This window comes from Callospermophilus lateralis, chromosome 11 (assembly GCF_048772815.1).
Source record: "Callospermophilus lateralis isolate mCalLat2 chromosome 11, mCalLat2.hap1, whole genome shotgun sequence".
Classification (NCBI taxonomy): Eukaryota; Metazoa; Chordata; class Mammalia; order Rodentia; family Sciuridae; genus Callospermophilus; species Callospermophilus lateralis.
The window spans coordinates 14,351,157-14,365,159 of record NC_135315.1 but is presented as its reverse complement, the minus strand read 5'-3'; the positions used below and the strand labels follow the sequence as shown (position 1 = coordinate 14,365,159).

Below are 14,003 nucleotides of genomic sequence, written 5' to 3'. Positions count from 1 at the left end.
AGTTTAGATCCTCTGACATGTTTATTTTGTCCTGAAACAGAGGTTTGTCCTGTATCTATTCTTACAAGGTGAGTTGGAAAATGGCGATTATCAATCTTGAAAATAATAGAAGTTTCCAATGTCTTTTCATTGCCTGAGTCTTGTCTCCAATTAGTATTGTATCTGAGAGAGAAACCTTTCCACAGATGTACATAATAATGTGGGGACCCCAAATGAATCTATTGTTATTCTGGGGTTTTTTTGTTTTGTTTTGTTTTGTTTTTTCAACTAGCCAGCAGGGGTAGCTGGGAGGTGAAGGATGTGGGTAAAGTCTGCTAACACAAAGATAAAAGAAAGCAGAATTTTGCACATGCATCTGCTAATAGTACGCCCATTCAAACTTATGGGCATGGTGGTGCACGCCTATAATCCCAGGAGCTCAGGAGGCTGGGGCAGGAGGATTGCAAGTTCAAAGTCAGCAACTTAGTGAGGCCCTAAGCAACCTAGCAAGACCCTGTCTCAACATAAAAAATAAATAAATAAGAAAGGGCTGGGGATGTGACTCAGTGGTTAAGAAGGCCTGGGTTCTATCCCTGTCCCCTCCCCCATGCAAACTTTTATAAAGTACTATAAAACCATGTAGCCACAAACTAGCAATATAAAAAGAAATGCCATTTTTAAAAGCAGGATAATTTGTAATTACAGAAGAGCACACAGTTATTCAGGTCATTTGAGGAGCAGAGATGATCGGGTGGGTTTACATATATAACAATCTAACAGCCAGAGTTTTCCTTTTCTTTATCCCAAGCCCAAGTCCCCAGCCAGTCGGAGGCGGGCCCAACCGTTAGATTGTGCAAAGCTTGTCAAGATCCTCTGATTTCCCTAATGTGGTCAAGAAAAGGAGGAAGTTCTCTTCTCTGTTGATGGTGCCACTACCATGATCTCGGCTCCCCTGTCCTCTCTGGTTCCACTGAAGAGAATGTGCAGACATTTGAACACGTTCTTCTTTTGGGGCATTTTTTCTTCTGTTACATGTAAGGCCACGTACCGTCTTGAGACTTGAATCGCCACACTGAAGCATCGTGTGGAAAATGAGCTTTCTCACGTTCCTTTTCTCTCTTTCAGTTCAAAAAGCTGTACTGAACTGTAATACCATGAAAAAAAATGGTAAGTTTCCTTTTCTTCTTACTGAAGTTATTTTGCTGGAAAGGGTGAGATGGTCAGCCTTAAACATGACTGCTCACTTACAAGTTTTTTGTGTGTTTGTTTGTTTGCTTTTAGATAAATAACCAAGAACAAAGACTTTTCAGTTTAAATAAACTAAATAAAGTGATTTTAGGGAGAGGGTTGGAACGTTTTTTCTGAGTCTCTTGTGACAAAGTTTTGAGATTGCATTTACAATGAATGTTTCTCACTTTCTTTCATTGTTGTTGTTCTTCAGCTAGAAAACCCAACGCATAATCATTGCAAAATAGTTCAAGCAACACTAGAAACGTGTATCAGAGGGCAGGCTGGGTGGGGTAGCGCATGCCTGTAATCCCAGCTACTTGGGAGGTGGAGGCAAGAGGATCCCAAGTTCAAGGTCCGCCTCAGCAAATGTGGCTCAGTGGTTAAGCACCCCTGGGTTCAATCCCCGGTACCAAAAAAAGGTAGCATTAGACCATTTGATCCTCACTCTGGTTCTGCCATTGACCACCTGGCAGCCTGGGCACATGACGTAACCCCCTTACTTCATGTTTCTCAACTGTGAGGTGGAGTACTAAAAGCCCTGCAGGGAGAGTCCTCCTGAGGGTTGAATGCCACAGTCCTTACTCCTCCAAACAGCTCCCAGCTAACCCGATTCCATATACCTTCTTTATTCCTGTATAGAATGAAAGTGCAGTCACATTTCCTCCAATCCCTTTCTACTCTCTATTTCTAGAATCGACCACTATCAATCATGTTTTTCTATCCAGGATCATTGTAAAAAACTTTTTTTTTTCTTCCAGGGCTGGGGATTGAACCCAAAGCCTTGTGCATGCAAGGCAAGCACTCTAGCACTTAGCTATACCCCAGCCTAATTAAATTCTTTTATAACTTTTCTTTTGTAAAAATGTAACCATTATCATAGATACCTTCCTACGTAGAAGATATAGATTTATCTCATTTGTTCAACAGTTGCATGGTATTTAATTAATTTATTTTTTTGCAGTACTAGGGATTGAACACCCAGGGGTGTTCTCCCACTGAGCTACATCCCCAGTCCTTTTTATTTTTTAATCTTGAGACAGGATCTTGCTAAATTATTGTGGCTGGCCTCAGACTTGTGATCCTCCTGCCTCAGCCTCCCAAGTAGCTGGGTAATTACAGGTGTGCACCACTGCACCCCCATTACATGGTATTTTATAATATGATGCAGCGACAGTTCATTTTTATTGATTATTCCACTTTTTCTCATAATATAAATAATACAGTAATCAACATACCTGTACAGAACACCTTTTGTGGGCCAATGGGAGCATCTCTGTAGAATAACATCCTAAGAATTGAAATTGCCAGGTCAAAAGAAACATGAGTTAAATTGTTGCAGATTCTCAATTGCCCTCCCACTAGGCTGAAGCTGCGGGGGTCACCAACAGTGTGGGTAAGTGTGAGCTCATCCCACTGGCCCCAGCAGTGGATATAACAGTTTATAAAATTTATGCCAACCTAATGAGAGCAAAGTGATATCCCAGTATTTTAATTCACAGTTGTCTCATCTCTTGTAAAACTGCACATCTGTCTCATGTTCATTGGCCATTAACGCTCCAGCATTCCCATATGAAGGAAATGTGGGGACCACCATCCAGGTTGGAAAGGGAAGGTGTTGTTTTGAAGTTGAGCTGATAAAAGACTGAGAAAAATGTTAATTATCCAGATCAAAGAACGGGAGGGAGCTGATGGCATAAATCTGTCTGCCACCCCAAGCCGGTTTTTGGTATTTAGTGGTCATCTGCATTTCTTCTTCTGGAAATTACCTATTTATATTATTTGCCTGCTAATTTGATTGTTGGCCTTTTTCTTTTTGATTTGAAGTTGATTTCTGTATATTTAAAAATCCTTTGGTTTTATTTACTTTTAAAGCATTTTGTTCTAGACTGTGTCTTGACTTTTAATTTTGTCATAGAGGAGTTTAAAGTTTGGGGGTAGCTAAGAATTTTCAATCTTTTCTTTATGGCTCCTAATTATTTTATTTTATTTTTTTGTGGCTCCTAATCTGGCCTAAAATATTTCCTTGTATTTCTCTTCACTCTTTCATAGTTGTTTTTGTTTTGTTTTGTTAATTTGATTTTCTGATGGGGGTTCTTTTTTTTCTCAACATTTTTTATTTATTTATTTATTTATTTTTTAGTTGTAGGTAGACACAATACTTTTATTTTATTTATTTCTATGTGGTGTTGAGGATAGAACCCAGGGCCTCATATGTGCTAGGCAAGCACTCTACCATTGAGCCACAACCCCAGCCCCTTCCCTCAACATTTTTAAGGACGAACAAACAAGTTATCAAACACACTGGAATTGTCAAAAAAAAAAAAAATTGAAAATTAATGAAAAATGTGACAGTAAGATTAATAACTGTAAATAATTGAAACCTAGAGCCTCACACATGCTAGGCAAACGCTCTGCCACTGAGCTACAGCCTCAGCCCATGTCTCTTTCTTAATATAGAAACTTATGGACAAAAACAACATGTAGTCAGAGATTTGCTTTAAAAATAGTCCATTTTCTGTTGATGATAGCATAATACTACAAACTAAGTCATTCAGAGAAAAGAAGAACAACAACTTTATTTGGCTCATGGTTTTGTTCCTAGGTCAGGGGCTGCTTCTGAGGGTGGCTTCCTAGTGGGCAGAGTCCCAGGAGTCCCAAGGAGTCCCAAGGCAGCTCATTAGGACACACACTCCCTCCCTCTCCCTCCCTCCCCTTCCCTCTCTCCCTCTCCCTCCCTCCCTTCCTTTCACACTGGGATTGAGCCCAGGGCCTCCACCTGCTAATCAAAGCTCTTCCTCTTCCTCTTCAATTCGGGGCTCCACCCGCTGACCTTATCCAATCTTAACCACCTTCTGAAGGACCCACCTCCACACACCACAGTTTGATTGTTTCCCCTCTCTTACTTCCCAACCTGAGCTTGGAAGAGGCCAAAACCATACTCAAACCCCAATAATCATAGGCGAGGTGGGGACAGACAATGGGGAGGGTCATTGGTTTACTGTTGAAGCTGGATGGTGGGTACACGAGGGTTTGTGATGCCGTCTTTGGTATTATTATGTTTGAAAATTTCCAAGATGAAAATAACTAATAGACCAAACAAGCCATCAGACATGACTTCCAGGTCAGCAGAGGCCATCCTAATGGAACCTCTGTTCAGATCCTCCGGGGGAAGAGGGGGCTACCACGAAAGAGTTCAGCTGTTCACGTCCACCTGCCGGTCACTGTGAGAAGGCCCTGGACACAGCGGTCTGCCTCTGCAGGCCAAGAATACCCGCCTCAGGAAAGCTGGCCTGGGACCGAATGTCCCCATCACTCAACTCTTAAAACATGGCCAGAGGCCCACTGAGTTCTTACCAAGGGATTTTAATAAGCACATTTTCTTCGTGTGATTTTTGTTTTCCAGGATTTTCTTCTCCAAATTTGAACTCAAATACGAGTGTGGTCGTATTGGGTCAAAATGTATCTCTGCTTTGCTCCCACAAGAATGAGTCACTGGAGATCAAATATTTATTGTTTTTGAATAAGAAATTGCTGGGCAACCGGACAGGAAAAGGGGAAGCCGTGACTTTTAACGTAACCATCTCCACAGTTGAGGATTTGGGCACCTACAAATGCAAAGCCGTGCTCTTCAACTGTTCAACCTACAGTAACCCATTCAACTTCACGGTCATTGGTAAGTAAGTTACCTGCCTCTTGGAGGTTCTGCAATTCATGGGATTCATTTTTTCCACCAAAGGCTCTTGTACCCCTGGCCAACATTCAAGAGGCTTATTTGTTGCTGAGGTCTTTTTTTTTGGGGGGGGGGTGCCAAAAAAAAAAAAAAAAACGAGGGGCACTAGACCACTGAGCCACATCCCCAGCCCTATTTTGTATTTTATTTAGAGACAGGGTCTCACTGAGTTGCTTAGTGCTTTGCTTTTGCTGAGGCTGACTTTGAACTTGCAATCCTCCTGTCTCAGCCTCCTAAGCAGCTGGGATTACAGGCGTGTGCCACCTTGACCAACAGGTCTTTATTCTTAATAATCCTACTTCACTTTCTCCTTCAGAGACCTTGAACTATTTCAGATAATAGTCTTAGATCTTCAGGCAAATGTCATAGATCTCAAAGGCTTTATTTTATGACTACCAGCTATGGATAAAACCTCCTTCTTTCTGAAGACTCAATTAAGAAGTCTTGAAATCAGGGCAAAATAGAGTAGAAATCATATTTTTAAAAGGAATATGCATAACAGGGAGAAAACCCCAATAAACACACAGTGCATAAAGTAAGGGCAGTAAACCCATGAACACGTATGTTCTCTGTACACAACTTTTCTTCAATTTGTTACACTGTCCTGCAGAACTATTTTGGTAAATTCTAAAACTATTCCAGGCATGGTGGTCCTGTAATCCCAACAACTCAGGAGGCTGAGGCAGGAGGATCCCAAATTCAAGGCCAGCCTTAGCAACTTAGTGAGGCCCTGAACAACCTAGCAAGACCCTGCCTCAAAATAAAAAATTAAAAGGGTTAGGGATGTAGGTCAATGATAGAGAGCCCTGGGTTCAATTCCCATTGTCAATCAATCAATCAATAAATGCCATCTTTAATTAAGTCTTATCAATAGATACTTATTAAGTGCCTACTCTAAACACGCAGTTGTCTTCCTGGGATTTCAGTGATACCTAAGACATGGTTGTGTCCCCAGCTCAGTAAAAGGTGAAGGTCTAAGGTATACACACAAATTCCTCCATCACTGATTGCCTAGCCCATCTGGTTCCTGGCCTGCCGGAGCTTCTGGTCTAGTAGGGGAGACAAACACAACTACTCAAACAAGTAAATCACAAAGGAAAGGAGGGCAGACGAGGAGGAGGGACCTACCTAGGTAGAGGGTCTAGGGAAGGTATCTCAAAGGGGCTGATGTTGGGCTCCAGTGTGTTCAGAGCTCCAACTCAGGGAGGCTGGTAGAGCTGATGGTCAGCTGAGGCAGGGTGTGACCCCAGATGAGGCTAGTGAGAGAGGGGACCAAGTTAGGAGGGGCCTGGAGCATGGGGAGTTTAGTCTTCCGTGTGCATGGACAGGCGGGGAAGCGTCAGGACACCATCTGCCATCTGTGCAGCTAATTTGTTCAAAGCTGGTACCGGGCAGCGTGCAAGCTGAGGATTGGTTAGGGAGCTCTTGAAGTCATCGAGGAAAGAAGTGGTGGTGGAGATGAGCAGATGTGGATGGATTCGAGAAATATTTTACAGGAGGACCTGCTGACTGATGAGAGTCGCAGATCGTGCAGGTTAGGAAAGAAGCAGAGCAACTTCCAGGTGTATAGTTTGATGGGCCAATGGAGAGGGGACTGTCCTCTGCTATGGGAGAAAATGGAAGAATAGGGTTTTTTAAACATAGTACAGGGGATTGAACCCAGGGTGCTTTACCACTGAGCTAGATCCCCAGTGCCACACACACACACACACACACACACACACACACACACGTTGTAGATGGACACAATACCTTTATTTGATCTGTTTATTTAATTTTATGTGGTGCTGAGGATGGAACCCAGTGCCTCACACGTGCTGGGCATGCCCTCTACCACTAAGCTACAGCCCTTGTCCCAGCTCTTTTAACAGTTTGATTCTCCCACAAGATAGAGCATGATTTTTCAGAGCACACCAGACCTCTGTATTTCCTGTTGAGAGTTTCCCTCGAATCTATTTAGCAAGGTTACTTCTGCTTTGCAGAGGAAGTAGAAGATAACTGTGCAGCTGAATTCTATAAATGAAAATACAGATAGAATATTTTTGGCTGGAGAATACAAGTCACTCTCAACCTTACACTGAGAGCTGAACCATTGGCAAAACTATACTCACTATCAACGATAAGCAGATTGAAAATTCTGTAAAAGGCAGGCTCAGACCCTAGATCTTCATAGCAGAGACACACGCCAACTTCTGGCTTGGTAAACCCCTGACTCTTGTTGCGATGCAGCCAGGAGGGGACCTTGCCAGACACCACACTGTTTGGACTTTCCATCATAATCAAGAGCCAGATAAACCTCTCTTCTTAGTACATTACCTGGTGTCAGGCATTTTGCTATAGCAACTCAAAAGTGGGCTAAGATAGTGAACTCAATCTGCTTAGTCTTTAACATGTCCTTTCATCCTTCTAGACCTGGTGACTTCCCCAGTGCTAACCTTCAGATTGATCCAGCAGAAACAAACCAATATATAACAACACCACACTGCATCTTTTTCAATGGCTTGCATAATTGTACTTTCTTTTCCTGAGTTCTTTCATCCGGCTCTGGATTTGCTTCCAGACACTGCAGCTGCCTCTGTACCCACCCACTTCTCACTTTGGCCACCTACTTCCAAAGGCAAGGTACCCCTGGTAGGGTCCACACAAGCTCTGATGGAATTGCTCTCTGACATAAAAGGACGAATGAGTTAACCGGTGGGTCGCAGGTGCCTACTGTGCCTCAGGGGTCAGCTGCACAGTAGGTCGGTTGCCTTGGGTGATGGCCCTTCCTGCCAGGTCAGTGTCACTGGGAAGACGGCCATGCACTGACCAGGGATTGCTGTCTTCTTCCAGAGGGAGACCGCTGTCCTGTCTGCCCAGTGCTGCCTCTGCTGCTTCCGGGGTTGCTGCTGGTGCTCCTGGCTATAATCCTGGTTCTGATTTTTTGGCTACAACGAAAATACAAAGCAAGTAAGTTCTTGACCGTTGTTTCCCCTGGGTCTGGGATATAGACAGCAGGGCAGAGAGTAAGGGGGAGGGCAAGGGGGGTCAGACTGGAATGCGGACGGGCTGGGGATGGCTCAGGGGTCACACCCTTGTCTAGCATGCCTGAGGCCCTGGATTCCACCCCTGCACCTCAAAAACAAAAAGCTCCCCACACAACAATAATTCCCAAACAGTGGAATGGAAAGAAGAGGAAGGGGAGGATGAATGAGCGAGAATTCCCAAATGGCCCCCACTTGGGGGTCGTGCCCACCGGCCCAGGAAGGCCCCCCCAGCTGTAGGTTGCAGACAGAGCTGGCCACCGGACCTGCAGCTTGTGTGGTCACATGGCCTCCCCCAGAAAAGTCCCTAAAACTCTGCTGCCACCAACTCACAATTCCGAATAACTTCCTTTCTAAAGAATATATAGAACCTGATATTCGCCAGTTTAACTCTTGTACATTTTTGTTGTTGGTCCATTTTGGCTGCTGGAGTGGGCCACAGGGTCTCGCACCACCCAGCTGCCTCCCCAGCCCCCACTTTAACCATACAGTTCCGTGGCGTGGAACACAGTCATATTGCTGTGCAGCTGTCCCCACATTCATGCCCCATCCTGTCCTCACCTGGCCCCTGGCCGTCTTAGCCCATTTTCTGTTTCCGTAAAGGTGCTACTCTAGGTGCCTCCTGAGTGGCCTCACGCAGTAGCCGTCCTTTGGCATCTGGCTGATTTCACATCATGTCACGGCTTCAAGGCTCGTGCATGTGGCAGGGTGTAGCAGCATTTCCTCTCTTGTTAGGGCGGAAAAATACTTCCTTGTACGCACGCCCCACATTTTCTCCATCCAGTCGTTCCTCCTTGGTGGCCTGGGTGGCTTCTGACCCCTGGCTACTGTAGGAATACAAGTATTTTGAACAGGAGACCCTCCTGTCCGTCTTGCACAGGGCCCTGCACAGCATGGAGCTGGTCCTGGGTGCCAGCTCCCCCAGGCAGGGCCTCGCCTAGAAGCATCCTCCCTGGCGGAGCTCTGTGCCCGAGAGTTCCTCCTCACTAGAGGCAGCTCCAGCGTGAAGACCCACAAGAACAGCATCCCTCTTCCCCACTTCATGCTGCATGTGGCAGAAAACTCACTGAGGTCCCCGGCAGAAGCCTCAGTTACTCTTTTTCACTAGTCTCCTTTCTGGACCTCCTCTGGCTAAGCTTTCCAAGTGGGCTTTTCATTCAGCACACACACACGGGGGATATCAAAGTTTGCACAAGACACTTGGTGTCTCGACACACAATCCAGCAAGCTGAGGGGTGCTGGGCAGGCTCCTTTGCCTCAGAGCCTCAGTATTCTGGCCTGTAGAATGGGGCCGTACAGATGCTGTCAGAACTATATGCTAGTGGAGAGAACTGAATGATAAATGGTAGGCCCCCATGCCATCCTCCACTCCGGAGGGCCAGGAACTCAGCTGATAATAGGCTTGGGTGTCACTCAGCGGTAAAGCATGTGGTCAGAACACACAAGGCTCTGGGTTCAATTCCAGGGCCCAAAACAATCAAACCAAATTGAAAATAAATGTCCTAACTTATACATCTCATACTTTTTTTTTTTTTTTTTTCAGTACTGGGGATTGAATCTGGTACCACTGAGCCCTTTTTATTTTTTATTTCGTGACAAGGTCTCATTAAGTTGCTAAGGTCCTTGCTATGTTGCTGAGGCTGGCCTCGAACCTGCAATCCACCTGTCTTAGCCTCCGTGGTCACTGGGATTACAGGTGTGTGCCACCATGCCCGGCTACATCTCATACGCTTTGAAAGCACATCTTACTTTCCCGTGAAAACCCAGATTCTTGTAAAAGTGGCATGAATATTCTTCATTATCACTGTCACAGAACTTGCCGCGATCATTGACTATCTCTTGAAGAGGTGCCAAAACTTCTTATGACTGTTCCCTTCCGGAAGGAAAAACATGTGACCAGCCTTTTGTCTCTTTTGGTACCAGGGATTAAACCTAGGGGCTCTTAACCACAGAGGCACATCACTGGCTTTTTTAAATTTTATTTTGAGATAGGATATTGCCGAGTTGCTTAGGGCCTCGCTTAGTTGCTGATGCTGGATTTGAACTTGCAATCCTCCTGCCTCAGCCTCTGGAGTCACTGGGATCACAGGTGTGCACCCCTGTGCCCAGCCCCTAATGGAATATTCTGGTCAAAGAATGTTCCTCTCAGCACCAGGGTAGGAGGAGTACCTCACCAAGGGCCCCAGCTTGGAGGAGCAGGTGCTTTGGACAAAAGTAGGATTTCCCCTCATCAGACACCGGTTTAGGCCATTAGAGTAGCTGTTCTTTCTTTTGGAAGTTTGGGAAAATCTGCTCCTCGGCAGAGGAGACGAGGAGAAGGGAAAATGTGACCAAATTGGCTCAATTGAATGATTCTGTACCCATTTATGTAGAAAAGGCTACGAGAGAGAACGTGCCCAAGGACCCTGGAGACATATCCATGGAAGGTGAATTGTATGTCAACATCTGTGAAACCTCAGCAGGTGAGAAGACTTTGTTGAGTGCTTTGGTAGTTTTGGTGGGTTGGTTTGGGGCTCTTTTTGATTTTGAAGGCCTTTGAGGACACATGGGGTAAAAATGGAGCCAAAGGAACAGAACACAGCTGTCTCCCTCCCGCCCGACGTCCTGTCTCACCCCAGGGCCAGGGTCAGGGTTTAATTCCTCCCACAGAGATCCTCTGTCTCTGCTGGACAAATGGCAATTGTGGGGAGCACCTTGAAGTCCTGATGCACCACAGGGATCTGAAAGATCACTGTAGCCTCCCAAGGATAATAAGGCGTGGCCCTGGGTGGCCCTAGGCGTAGCGGCACCCAGAGGGGTTGAGCTACACTCACCTGTTCCCTGCTAATCCCACCCTTGCCTCATTTGAATGGCTTCTTCCCAATAAAAGAGTTCAGCACGTGCTCCTCCCTCTTTCCATGGACCCCTAAGGTCAGAGGAGCCATCACAGGACACTCCCCCCCCCCAAAAAAAAAAAGGTATTTCTCTGTCTCTATGTGATTATTTCATGCCAGCCCAGTTCACCTAGAGTGACTCTGTTTAGTCATGAGACATAACAGGCAACGGTGGCATGTGACATTCTATGCCTTGGAGTTGTTTTTGTTTTTTTTCCACTTTAAGATATCTTGATTTTTTTTATAAGTTCAGAATGATCCATGATTATTTATTTATCTATTTATTTATTTATCGGCACTGAGGATCAAACCCGGGAGTGCTTTACCCCTGAGTTACATCCCAGCCCTTTTTATTTTTTGAGATTATGAATAAATTGCTTAGGGTCTCACTAAGCTGCTGAGGCTGCCCTCAGACTTTCAATCTTCCTGCCTCAGCCTCCGGAGCAGCTGGGATTATAGGCCACTATGCCTAGCTACCTTTTCTATTTCTTTTTTTAAGAAACATACCTTTTTATTTATTTATTTTAACTGACAAATAAAAATTGCATATATTTATCATGCACCACGTGTCGTTTTGAAAGACACCTACATTACTTGGTTTGGGGGTATTTGCAGGACTGGAGAGGGAACCCGGGGCCACACGCTGGCTCACCACCGAGCTGCACCGGGGCCGTTACCCACCGACCTGGCTGAATGCAGCTGATAAGCACGAGCACTTCATCACATGCGACCATTTTTGTGGAGAGAACACTTAAATCCTGCTCCCTCAGGGACTTTCAGGAACCCAGGACCTTGCTATCACCCCTCTTCTGCAAGCTGTGACTCCACCCCTCAGTGTGGGGGGCAGGCTGCGCTTCGCCGTGAGGAAGACCCAAGCCCAGGGGCTCCGTCCTCCACCCCCGGGCACTGGACGGTGCTAACCACCTCCCCGACTCCTCGTAGGCCTTTCCCATTTTGCGAACGAGGAATCTGCCCACCCTGGCCCACACTGGCCGTCAGGCGGGGTGTTCCCACAGTCCCCGACGGCAAGTGCTTTCCGCGAAGTCCACGGTCTGGACGCCACTGCCCCCGTGTGGCCAGAGATTCAAAGAACTGGCCCAGTAACTCCCTCCTGCGCCTTGTCTTTTCCCCAGGGACAGAACACACCCAGGAGATCCACTACGCCACCCCAGAGTTCGGGGAGGTGATGCCAGGGAAGCCAGGTGAGCCACAGGGTGGGGTGGAGGGTGTCAAGAGCTGTTGTTGACAGATCAGGGTCCCTGTGGCCACAGGCACAGCTCCGGAAGCCAACAGCACCCAAGAAAACTGCTCCAGACAAATCTCAGCCGGAGCTGGAGCAGGGGGAAGAAAAAACTTGGGGGGGAGATGTCCTGTAACAAGTCCTCAGAGGAGGGTTCAGGGTCACTATACAATATTGTCAAGAATAAATGTTTTAGCCGGGCCCAGTAGCACAGGCCTGTAATCCCAGCGGCTCGGAGGCTGAGGCAGGAGGATCACAAGTTCAAAGCCAACCTCCGCAAAAGGGAGGTGCCAAGCAACTCAGTGAGACCCTGTCTTTGAGTGTCCCTGAGTTCAATCAGAAGGAGAAGGAGAAGGAGAAGGAAAGTTGTTGTTTGGCCAGCCACAGTGACAAAGGTTTGCAGTTCCAGAGACTCAGGAGGTTGAGGCAGGAGGATCACAAGTTTGGGGTTAGCCTCAGTAATTTAACAAGACCTTCAGCAACTTAGCAAGACCCTGTCTCAAAGAATAAAAAAGTGCTGGGGATGTGGCTCAGTGGTAAAGTAACCCTGGGTTCAACCCCCAGTGCTAAATAGATAGAGAGATAGATAATTTGACACAGTCCAGGAAAAACCACTTAATGCTTGGTTCTAACAGGCCATCTACCTCCTAGAAATAGGATTTCCTTTTCAAGTCCCTCTGTTCACATAGCTTAAATTTATTGAATCACCAATATTTTTCCTTTTATATTTCAGAATCCTGTCATAATTATGTAACTGATTCTGCCTATTCCGAACTCGCCTTCTGAAATTCAAAGAAACCGACTACATCTCAGTGTAAGACACTGTCTAGGAAAGCTGATTTAAGTGAAGGAAAAGTAGACTCATTTGGCATTTTAAAATGTCCAACTGGGTCACCTAAAGTGAATCTCTGTTTTTCATGGCTAAGCGCTATTCCTTTGAGCTGCTTGGGTGAATCCAGTGTCGCCGTCAGCAGTGTTCAGGTGGACTCCCTGGTAACGGCCGGAGAGCTCTGCTTTGTAGGCACGGACCATCCTCCCAATTTCTTCTTCAGTCTCATTTTAATTTTTCCATCATTTTTAAAAGAACAAGTCTTAGGCTGCGATGTTCTTCACAGTGTGTCCTGGAGGCATGACAATGACCATCATTCACGTTTCCCTGTCCCTGTGTCCACTGAGGGTTCTAAAGCAAAAACACAAAGCAAAATCCAGAAAGGTGATCTTGAAAGTGGATCAATCGGGGCAGGGAAGAGGAAGAAAAAGAAGAAGAAGAAAGAAGACAGAGGTCACTAGATAATCCAGGATGATCTCATTTCAAGATCCTTAATGTAACCGGCTCGGTGGCGCCCACACGGCACCTGGGGAGGCTGAGACAGGAGGAGCCTTAGCAACGTAGTGAGACTCTGTCTCAAAATTAAAAAAAAAAAAAAAATAGACTGGGATGCAGTTCAGTGGTTAAGCGCCCCTGGGTTCAATCCCTGGTACACCCCACCTCCCCCCCCCACACACACACCCGTGCAAAAAAAAAAAAAAAAAAAAAGATCCTTAATTTAATTACATCTACAAAGACTCTTTTCCCAAATAAAGTCCTGTTCCCAAGTTCCAGGAGTTAGGACACAGACATGTTCCTGGGCTGCTACCAAAATGTCATGGAGGACAAAATGATTTCTAGCCTGAGTGTCTTCTTCTGGGAGTTTGAAGTCAAGTAAAATAAAAGTATAAAAGTTAACTGATATTTCTAGGGAACCAGACAAACAGAAGAACTTGACCAAAGTGTCGGTGCTCTGTTCTTGTTCCGGGGCGGCCTGGACCTCAGTCCTGATTATTCCTAGCAATGAACCTCTGAGTAGAGGCCACGGCCTGGGTGACGTCAACGCCCACAGCAATGGCATTAGTAACGTGCTTTGACAAGCGAGGAAACTCAGAAGAGT

At 45.9% G+C, this 14,003-nt stretch overlaps 1 protein-coding gene across 1 annotated transcript; it reads left to right on the top strand.

The window, feature by feature from the left end:
• The first annotated feature begins 911 nt into the window (after positions 1-911).
• Milr1 (mast cell immunoglobulin like receptor 1) lies at positions 912-13,801 on the top strand. The gene is made up of 7 exons (XM_076870815.2): positions 912-1,013; positions 1,105-1,146; positions 4,613-4,882; positions 7,772-7,888; positions 10,335-10,424; positions 11,969-12,037; positions 12,809-13,801. The coding sequence occupies exons 1-7, from the start codon at positions 917-919 to the stop codon at positions 12,859-12,861; spliced, it is 738 nt and encodes a 245-aa protein (XP_076726930.2). The 5' UTR covers positions 912-916; the 3' UTR covers positions 12,862-13,801.
• The last annotated feature ends 202 nt before the right edge of the window (positions 13,802-14,003 follow it).

Bases quoted from the DNA above. Each gene is read 5' to 3' on its own strand.
- Milr1 (XM_076870815.2), top strand. From the start codon at position 917: ATGATCTCGGCTCCCCTGTCCTCTCTGGTTCCACTGAAGAGAATGTGC. The intron at 1,147-4,612 runs GTAAGTTTCCTT...TTTGTTTTCCAG, and splicing joins TAATACCATGAAAAAAAATG to GATTTTCTTCTCCAAATTTG. The intron at 4,883-7,771 runs GTAAGTAAGTTA...GTCTTCTTCCAG, and splicing joins ATTCAACTTCACGGTCATTG to AGGGAGACCGCTGTCCTGTC.